The sequence below is a fragment of the Procambarus clarkii genome, chromosome 80 (assembly GCF_040958095.1).
Source record: "Procambarus clarkii isolate CNS0578487 chromosome 80, FALCON_Pclarkii_2.0, whole genome shotgun sequence".
Taxonomy (NCBI): domain Eukaryota; kingdom Metazoa; phylum Arthropoda; class Malacostraca; order Decapoda; family Cambaridae; genus Procambarus; species Procambarus clarkii.
In genome coordinates this window covers 17024023-17035231 of record NC_091229.1, presented here as the reverse complement: position 1 = coordinate 17035231, position 11209 = coordinate 17024023, and the positions used below count along the sequence as shown (strand labels likewise).

General features: G+C 40.1%; 1 protein-coding gene across 1 annotated transcript; it reads right to left on the bottom strand.

Moving 5' to 3' along the window:
- Positions 1-4278: 4278 nt before the first annotated feature.
- Positions 4279-9349, bottom strand: LOC138349667 (ctenidin-1-like). The gene is made up of 3 exons (XM_069315061.1): positions 9034-9349; positions 5086-5099; positions 4279-4668 (listed from the first exon to the last, which is right to left on the bottom strand). Exons 1-3 carry the CDS (start codon positions 9332-9334, stop codon positions 4366-4368), a joined length of 618 nt encoding a protein of 205 aa, XP_069171162.1. The 5' UTR covers positions 9335-9349; the 3' UTR covers positions 4279-4365.
- Between the last annotated feature and the right edge of the window lie 1860 nt (positions 9350-11209).

Genomic DNA, 11209 nt, shown 5'->3' with positions numbered 1-11209 from the left:
TATATATATACATATATATATGTATATATGTATACATATATATATATATATATGTATATATATATACATATATATATATATGTATATATGAGGTATATACCTCATATGTATATATATATATATTTAATATAGAAGTTTTCTTTTCAAATCGTAAAAAATATAATTGCTAAATAAAGATGACATCCAATTTACCCACGTTCACTTGTTCCTCCACGACTTGCACTTGCTTAACGTTCATACTTCTATTATTCAACAATGTACAAGTGTCACTGCTACAACAACAGGAAGTAAAGAGTTACTGTTAGGGGTGAGACCTCAGACTAGCGTGATGTCTCTGGCGGAGTTCCACAATATTCTGTACTCGAACCTATCTAGTTTCTGATATGCGTGAATTATCTAAAAGATATAAACTCATTCCTCTCAATGTTTACTGATGATACAAAAATAAGGAAACGGATTAGGACAGAGAAGGACAGCAAGAGGCTGCTGGATGACCTGGACAGACTGAGGGAATAGTTCCACATCTGGCATTCGACCAAGTGTAAAGTAATGAAGATAGGCATAAAAGCAGGAGGCCAAAGACAAGGTATCAGCTGGGAGAGGAAATCCTGCAGAAGTTAAGATGAGAGAAGGTTACGTGTGTAACCTTTTCCACCACACCATGCACCTGTTTAAACATCACGTGCACCTGTTCCTCCACGACTCTCACCGACTTAACGTTCATACATCTGTTACTTAACAATGAACAAGTGCCACTTCTACAACAACAGAGAGCAGAGATTCACTGTGAGGAAGAGATCTCAGATAAGCTTGACATCATCAGCGGAGTCTCACAGTCCAAAGATTGTTAATCTTTGTTAATTGTTAATCTTTGATTGTTAAGTTGAAGCCCCCATAGGAATGAGTGACCACAGTGTACTGACCTTTGAGTACTTGGTGGAGGTAGGGATAACCTATCCAAGGATGGGAGTGGAGGGGAAAAGACTGAATTACCGAAGAGGAAAATATGACGAGATGAGGAACTTCCTCAGGGGAATACCATGGGAAACAGAACTTAGAGACAAGAATGTGCAGGTCATGATGGATATTGTCACCCAAAAGTGCCAGGAAGCTGCAGACAGGTTTATCCCCGTCCAAAAGGAGAAAAACGAAAAACAACAGAAAAACCCATGGTTCAACCAGGAATGTAAGGTAGCGAAACAACTGAGTAAAAGAACATGGAGAAACTACAGAAATAACAGAACACCAGAGAGCAGGGAGAGATACCAGAGGGCCAGAAATGAGTACATCAGAGTGAGGAGGGAAGCAGAGAGACAGTTTGAAAAGGACATCGCGAGTAAAGCCAAGACCCAACCAAAGCTGCTCCACAGCCATATCAGGAGGAAAACAGTAGGGGAAGAACAAGTGATGAAGCTGCGGAAAGGGGAGAACAGATACACAGAGAATGACAAGGAGGTGTGTGAAGAACTCTACAAGAGATTCCAAGAGGTCTTCACAATAGAACAAGGAGAAGCCCCTGCACTAAATGAGGAGGCGGCAAACCAAGCAACCTTGGAGGAATTTGACCTCACCAGTGATGAGGTCAAAAGGTGTCTGCTGGAGCTAGATGTGACAAAGGCTGTTGGGCCTGATAGAATCTCACCATGGATACTAAAGGAAGGTGCAGAAGCACTAAGTGTGCCACTCGCTATGGTGTATAACAGGTCACTGGAAATAGGAGACTTACCAGAAAGTTGGAAGACAGCTAACGTGGTCCCAATATACAAAAAGGGTGACAGGCAAGAGGCACTGAATTACAGGCCAGTTTCCTTAACTTGTATACCATGCAAGGTGCTGGAGAAGATCGTGAGGAAAAGGCTCGTAGAGCATCTGGAGGGAAATAACTTTGTAACGCACCACCAACATGGGTTCAGAGATGGTAAATCGTGCCTCACAGGTTTAAGAGAATTTTATGACCAGGCAACGAAAATTAGGCAGGAAAGAGAAGGGTGGGCCGACTGCATTTTCCCGGATTGCCAAAAAGCCTTTGACACAGTACCCCACAAAAGGCTGTTAAAACAGTTGGAGCAACAGGCAGGAGTAAAAGGGAAGGTGCTCCAGTGGATAAGGGAGTACTTAAGCAACAGGAAACAGCGAGTAACGGTGAGGGGGAAGACATCAGAGTGGCGAGATGTCACCAGCGGAGTCCCACAGGGCTCAGTACTTGGACCCATCCTGTTTCTAATATATGTGAACGATCTTCCAGAGGGTATAGACTCATTCCTCTCGATGTTTGCTGATGATGCAAAAATTATGAGAAGAATCAAGACGGATGAAGATAGACAGAGACTACAGGATGACCTGGATAAACTGGAGGGATGGTCTAGAAAATGGCTGCTGAAGTTCAACTCTGGAAAGTGTAAGGTGATGAAATTAGGCGAAGGGAGCAGGAGGCTGAACACAAGGTATCATCTGGGAGGGGAAATCCTGCAAGAATCAAATAGAGAGAAGGATCTGGGGGTTGATATCACACCGAACCTGTCCCCAGAGGCCCACATCAAAAGAATATCATCAGCGGCATATGCTAGACTGGCCAACATAAGAACTGCCTTCAGAAACTTGTGTAAGGAATCTTTCAGAACCCTGTATACCACTTATGTAAGACCAATCCTGGAGTATGCAGCTCCAGCCTGGAGTCCATACCTAGTTAAACACAAGACAAAGTTAGAGAAGATTCAGCGGTATGCCACCAGGCTCGTCCCGGAACTGAGAGGATTGAGCTACGAGGAAAGGCTAAAGGAGCTGAACCTCACATCCCTGGAAAACAGAAGAGTAAGGGGAGACATGATAACCACCTACAAAATTCTCAGGGGAATTGACAGGGTGGACAAAGACAAACTCTTCAGCACGGGTGGGACACGAACAAGGGGACACAGGTGGAAACTTAGTACCCAGATGAGCCACAGAGACGTTAGAAAGAATTTTTTCTGTGTCAGAGTAGTTAATAAATGGAATGCACTAGGAAGTGATGTGGTGGAGGCTGACTCCATACACAGTTTCAAATGTAGATATGATAGAGCCCAGTAGGCTCAGGAATCTGTACACCAGTTGATTGACAGTTGAGAGGCGGGACCAAAGAGCCAAAGCTCAACCCCCGCAAGCACAATTAGGTGAGTACAGTATTCTGTACTCGGACCTATCTTGTTCCTTATATACGTGAATGATCTAAAAAGCAACAACTCATTAATCTCAGTGTTTACTTATGATGCTAAAAATTGTGAAAAGGATTAAGACAAAAGAGGGCAGCAAGAGGCCACAGGATGACTTGGACAAACTGAAAGAATAATCAAACAAATGGCTACTAGAGTTTAACTCGACCAAGTGTAAAGTGATGAAGATAGGCACAGGAAGCAAGAGGCCAAACACAAGGAATCAGCTGGAAGAGGAAATTCTTCAGGAGTCAAGATGTTAGAAAGATCTGGGGGTTGATATTACACCAGACCTATCCCCTGAAGCCCACATAAAAAGAATAACATCAGCGGCGTATGTAAAGCTGAAAACAAAGGAACTGTCTTCAGAAAATTGTGTAAGAGTCATTCAGAACTTTGAATACCTCATATTTCATACAAATACTAGAATATGCGGCTCCATCGCGGAGTCCACATCTAGTCAAACACAAAACAAAGTTAAAAAAGGTTCAGTGGTATTACATCAGGCTAGTCCCTTACCTGAGAAGAATGAACTAACAGGAAAGATTACTGGAACTGAACATAACGACACTGGAAGAGAGAGGAGTTAGGGGGAGACATGATCACTACCTACAAAATTCTGAGAGGATTTGACAAGATAGATAAAGATAAATTGTTTATCACTGTAGGTACGCGAACAAAAGGACAGGTGGAAACTGAGTACACAAATTAGCCACAGGGACGTTAGAAATATCTTTTTCAGTGTCAGAGTAGTTAACAGATGGAATGCATTAGGCAGTGATGTGGTGGAGGCTGACTCCACGCACAGTTTCACATGTAAATAAGATAGAGTCCAATAGGCACAGGAAACTGAACACGATTTGACAGACAGATGGGAAGCAGAACCAAAGAGCAAAAGCTCAACCTCTGCTTGCACAACAAGGTGAGTACTACATTCTTGATACTCCCCTCCCCGGTAAAATATGACCTTCTCTATAAGACGAAGGGCATCCGGCACCTTCTGGACCACCATTTTGTTAACAAATGCATGCACTATGGATTATTTATGCAAGAAATATTAACTAGGATAATAGTAGGAAAATTCATCACATAATTTTTTATTTATTTATTTTGTGTTTCTAAATTCAGATTTTCTGAACAAAAATCATCAAATAATGTCAGGCTTGATAGCAGATGATCAGCCGTAATATCCACCTCGTCTAAATCCTCCGAATCCTCCTCCAAATCCGCTTCCGAAGCCACCTCCGAAGCCACCACCGAAGCCACTACCACCTAAGTAGCCGGGATCAGCCTCAGCGTCAGCTTCGGCACTCCTCCTTCCACGATATCCTCCCCCGAAGCCACCTCTATGGAAGCCCCCACCGATGCCTCCTCCGAAACCTCCACTGAAACCTCTCCTGAAGTGACCGGGTTCGGCATCTGGGGAAGGCTCAGCGCTTGTGGCCACCAAGCACATGGCAGCCAGGAATGCTACAACGATCTGGTGGATGAACATATATATTAATTATACCGTTGTCTAATGTGATAGCATCAGAGATATAAGACTTGGTCATAATCGCTTTCTCCTAATATTGAGTCCCAAAAGAAGTCAAAGTATTAGTTAATGGATATTCAGAGAATGAAATCCACATAAATTTGTAATAAACATAGGTATTGTAAACGAATGAACAAAAAATGTTCATTTAAAATGCAGTAATAATTAAATTAGTTTTTTATATACTATTGTATTGAAATAAATCTAGCATATTTAATATGTAAATTTGTAAGAAAATAATATGCAGGACATTGTGCCAGACTTATAAATATTCTTACAAAATATTGTCTCACTTCTTAATAGAAGTAAAAAGTTATGAATAGAATATTTCTCAGTTGATGAGAGCCAGAAGGTGTAACTCACCAGGGTCTTCATGGCTCAGGAGTGTCAGCGTTGTCTGTGAGAAACTGGAGACGGTGCCGCCTTATATACCCACCATGAGACGCGCTCCGTATTCCAGGGTTTTCAAGGCTGGGGATGACTTTTTGCTTTGGTCATGCGGAAATGTCCTGGTATAATACAGATCACTCAGTCACGAATCCTTTGTTTTTGTTTTATTAACAGCATATGTATGTTCTGTCTCTGAAATACAGATACGGATAATGGAAACATTTATAAAGTGCTTAATTAGGTTGAATGATTAGAATTGATGAGCATGTGTAGATGTGATCAAGTGTTTGTGTATATATGTAATATTTAATGTTACTTTACAATTTGAATTACCATAGGTCAATATCTTATACCCTGTTGAATGAGGCTTGTAATGACAATGCTGTCCGCAAAATTGATGTGAGCAACCGCTCTGGATCTGAATGATTGTGCACGTTTCTTTTTACCCAATGCCTCTGTACACCTGGCAGTAAATAATTGAGTTAGGTAACTGTTGAGAAGTTGAAGCTTGTAGATGGTTTCTAGAGCGACCATGCGGGCCTACCATGCAAACGTGAAGTACATATTTAATAAGACCTTGTGACCCGACGAAAAAAATATTGTTCTTAAAACTATATTTCTACCCCTGCAAACTGTATATTTATACCATGCAAAACTGGATGGTTTAATCTACACAACATCTTTCTAATCTTCAAAGCGACATATTTTTACCTCTGCAATTCTACATATTGCTACCTTGCGCAACTGTATATGCTACTCCAGAAACGTATTTGGTTCTATCCAACACAAATTCATATTTCTACCCTTGAAAAATGCATATTTCTACCCTACTGAACTACCTGCTTATAACCCGCAAAAACTATATGCTTCTACCTAACAAAACTACATGTTTCAACACACCATATCTACCATTTTCAACCCAATATATTTTTATATTTCAACCTAACAAAACTACATGCCTTTCCCGGTGGTTACATATTTCTACCCTGAAAACTACACATTTGTACTCATCACAACAATGTTTTTATACTATAAAAATTTAAACATTTCTACCCAAAAAGCTGAATACTTCTGCTCTGCACAACTACAAATGTCTAACAAACACATCAACATATTTCTGCACTACACAACTACGTACTTCTACTTAACCACAATAAATAAATGGTGTTACTTATAAAACTTCTCGTTTCTACGCAACCGAATTGCACGTTACAACTTTACACAACTACATGTTTCTACTCTTCATAGTCAGATATGTCTACCCAACAGAACCAAATATATCTACCTCACTAATCTACTTGATTTTGAAAGTTTTCTTAATTCTCTGTAAAAAGAACGGGAATGGTTCTTGAACTATTCTCCTCTGTACTGAGGTTATCCCTACTTTTCATCAATGAATTGTCACGTTAGTGCTTTGTTCATTTCATTTAAAATTTTCATTGAAGAAATGTCGTCAAATTCTGAGCTCTTCAAGTTGATAAGTATAGCATATTTATACATTAGTTCACCTCTTAGAGTCTTTTTTTGCTAAAACTAAATGATTTATTAAATACAATCCAGGAGATGATGAAATTCAATTTTCTTGATAGGTGTTCTTTGCAGCTTTCTGTATACAGAGCTACGGTTCTGGCCGACTGAGGTCAATGTTGCAGACTCAAACTACGTGAACTGTTAATGAACAAAAATTACAAATATTCACATATAGTTGAGAGTAAACGGAGTTAATGAAGTATCTAATTAAACAATTTCAAAGAGGCAGAGGAGTATTTGTATATATATATATAATTACTATCGTATGATAGGGTTCTGCAGCAATTGATACAGAAGTCTATAGTTTCATTTTATTGCATGAAAAATATAACAGCTTATTAAAGATTACAGCCAACTTATCCGATTGTTAAGGAATTATTTATCACCTCTATAAAATTCCAGGTAATTTAAACAAAAATACATTTATTATTCAGTGTGGTCTCTGGCCACACTGTGGCCGGAAAAATGGCCGAAAATGTTAGGGAAAATGGATAGTAAACTTTTTAATGGAGAATATTTATTAGAAAAATAAATGAATAGAAATATATTGACATTTTGGCAGAAAAATTAGATTAAGTACACATAATGAAATCTGTTGATTGACCAACCAAAGATTAATTATATTTTTTCAGAAGCTCGAATCACGTAGATTGATATCTTTTAACCGCAAAGAGAACAAATTGTTTTTATCTTTATAATTGATTAACAAGAAAATTTTCCTCTTTCTTGAGTGCATCCTTTTCCACCCCGTCATGCACAGCTTTAAACATCAAGTGCAGCTCTTCCTCCACGAACTGCACCGGCTCAATGCTCATACATCTGTTACTCCACAATGTACAAGTCCCACTTTTACAACAACAGAAAACAGAGATTCATTGTGAGGGGTGAGACCTCAGACTAGCGTGATGTCACCAGCGGAGTCCCAGAGTATTCTGTACAAACTGAGGACCTATCTTGTTTCTGATATACGTGAATGATCTCTTAAGAGGTATAGACTCATTCCTCTCAATGTTTACTGATGATGCTAAAATTATGAAAATGATTAAGACAGGGGGAGGACAGCAAGAGGCTACAAGATGACTTGGACAGACTGAAGGAATGATTCAACAAATGGCTACTAGAGTTTAACTCGACCACATATAAAGTGATGATGATAGGCGTAGGGAGCAGGAGGCCAAACACAAGGTAACAGCTGGGAGAGGAAATCCTTCAGTAGTGAAGACGAGAAAAAGATCTGGTGGTTGATATCACACCAGAGCTGTCCCCTGAAGCCCCACAATAAAAGGATAACATCAGCGGCGTATGTGAGACTGGCAAACAAAGGAACTGCCTTCAGAAACTTGTGTAAGGAGTCATTCAGAACCTTGTTTACCTCATATTTCAGACCATTACTGGAAATTACGGCTCCAGCGTGGAGTCCCCATCAAGTAAAACAAAAAACGAAGATAGAAATGATTCAATGATATTCCACCAAGCTAGTCCATGAGCTGAGAGGAATGGGCTACCAGGAAAGATTACTGGAACTGAACTTAACGACACTGGAAGACAAAAGAGTTAGGGGCAGATATGTTGACCAAACCACACACTAGAAAGTAAAGAGAAGTCGACATTTCGGTCCGTCCTGGACCATTATCACTACCGACTTGATAAAGGTCCAGGGCGGACCGAAACGTCGTCGTCTCTTCACTTTCTATTGTGTGGTTTGATCAACATTTTTCAGCCACGTTATTGTGACTCCTCATCTACAGGGGCAGATGTGATAAGTAACTACAAAATTCTCCGAGGATTTGACAAGTTTGATAAAGATGTACTGTTTATCATCGTAGGTACGCGAACAAGGGGACAGGTGGAAACTAAGTACACAAATGAGCCCCAGGGACGGTTGAAATAACTTTTTCAGCTTCAGAGTAGTTAACAGATTGAATGCATTAGGCAGAGATGTGGTAGAGGCAGACTACATACACAGTTTCAAATGAAGATAAGATAGGGACCAATAGGCACAGAAATCTGTATACGAGTTAAATCCACAAGGGCCGTGATATTCTCTATCACGAGATGATAGACAGTTGAGAGGCGGAACCAAAGAGCAAAAGCTCAACTTCCGCTAGGACAACAAAGTGAATACTACATTCTTGACATCCCCTCTCCGGTAAAATATATTCTCCTCTATAAGACCAAGGGAATCCGGCACCTTTTGGACCAGCATTTTCTTAACAAATGGATTAACGCTAATATTAACACTATGGATTATATATGCAAGGAAATATTAACTAGGATAATAGTAGGAAAATTCATCACATAATTTTTAATTTATTTATTTCGTGTTCCTAAATTCAGATTTTCTGAAAGGAAATCTTCAAATAATGTTAGGCTTGACAGCTGATCATCAGCCATAATATCCACCTCGTCTAAATCCTCCGAATCCGCTTCCGAAGCCACCTCCGAAGCCGCCACCGAAGCCTCTACCACCTAAGTAGCCAGGATCGGCCTCAGGGTCAGCTTCGGCACTCCTCCTTCCACGATATCCTCCATATCCTCCCCCGAAGCCACCTCTATGGAAGCCTCCACCGAAACCTCTCCTGAAGTGACCGGGTTCGGCATCTGGGGAAGGCTCAGCGCTTGTGGCCACCAAGCACATGGCAGCCAGGAATGCTACAACGATCTGGTGGATGAACATATATAATAATTTCATCGTTCATTAATGAGAGAGAATCAGAGATAAGAGTCTTAGTCATAATCGCTTTATTCCAACTTTGAGTCCCGAAAGTTGTTGAAGTATGTTCTAAGGCATATTCAGTGTATGAAATGCTAATAAATTTGTAGCAAATATATATTTATTGTATAACGAATGAACCAATTTGTTTTAATTTAAAATACAGATTAATTAAATTTCCATTTTTTATATATATATTATTATATTGAAATAAATTTGGCATATTAAACATGTAAATATTTTACGAAAATAATATGTAGGACTTTGCACTTGACTAGTAAATACTCTTGACAATTTTGCTTCACGTCTTAAGTGAAGTAAAAATAGAGATGAATAGTATTTCTTAGCATAAGAGAGCCAGAAGGTCTTACTCACCAGGGTCTTCATGGCTCTGGAGTGTCAGCGTTGACTGTGGGAACTGGAGACTGTGCTGCCTTTTATACTCCTCATGAGACGAGCTCCAGATTCCAGGGTTTTCAAGGTTGGGGTTGACTTTTTGATCTGGTCATGTGGAAATCTCTTGAGGTATAATATAGATCACACAGTCACGAATATTTCATTTTTGTTTTATTTACAGCATATGTATGTTCTGTTTCTCAAAAACAGATACAGATCATGGAGACACTTAGAAAGTGCTTCGTTGTGTTGAATGATTAGAATTGATGTACATGTGGGGATGTGGTTATGTATTCACCTAGTTGTCCTTGCGAGGGATTAAGCTCTGTTCTTTCGACCCGCCTCTCAACTGTCAATCAACTGTAACTAACTACTAACAATTTTTTTTTCCACACACACACACCCAGGAAGCAGGTCCGTAACAGCTATCTAATTCCCAGGTACCTATTTACTGCTAGGTAATGGGGGGGAGGGGGGGGGGCACCAGGGTGAAAGAAACTTTGCCCATTTATTTCTGCCTGGTTCGGGAACCGAACCCGGGCCACAGAATTACGAGTCCTACGCGCTGTCCGCTCAGCTACCAGACTCCTGTGTTTGTGTGTGTGTGGATTTGTAATATATAATGTTCCTTTACAATTTGAATTACCAAGGGTTATTACCGAATGCCCCGTGGAATAAGGCTTGTAATGACAATGCTGTCCGCAAAGTTGATGTAAACATTCGCTCTGCATCTGAATGATTGTGCACGTTTCTTTCAACTAATGCCTCTGTTCACCTGGGAGTAAATAATTGTCCTTGAATTAGGTAACTGTTGTGGAGTTCGAGCCTGGGGAAGGTTTGTAGAGTGACAATGCTGGATCACCACGCAAGCATGAAGTACATATATAAAACGGCTTCGTGGTCTGATACGAAAATTGTTCGTCTTAAAACTATGTTTCTACCCTGCAAACTACATATTTCTACTATGTAAAAACTATATGATTCTATCCTAAACAACTACATCTTTCTTCGCTTCAAATCTACATATTTCTCCCTCTGCAATACTGCATATTGCAACTTTGCACAACTGCATGCCTATACGCCGGCAAAAGTAATGTTTCTACCCAACACAACTATATATATCTACCCACCATAACTACATTCTTCTTTCCGACACCTTTGTATATTTCAATCCTGCAACACTACATGCTTTTCCCTGCAGTTACATATTTCTACCCTGAAAACTACACATTTCTACTTTATTAATAATATTTTTTATCCTAAAAAAGAAAATATTTCAACCCAAGACGCCTGACAGCTGGGTGGACAGCTCTTCGGATTCGTATTCCTGAGGTTCCAGGTTCGATCCCCGGTGGAGGCGGAGAGAAATTGGCAAAATGTTTCACCCTGATGCCCCTGTTACCTAACAGTAACAGGTACCTGGGAGTTAGACAGCTGCTACGGGCTGCTTCCTGAGGG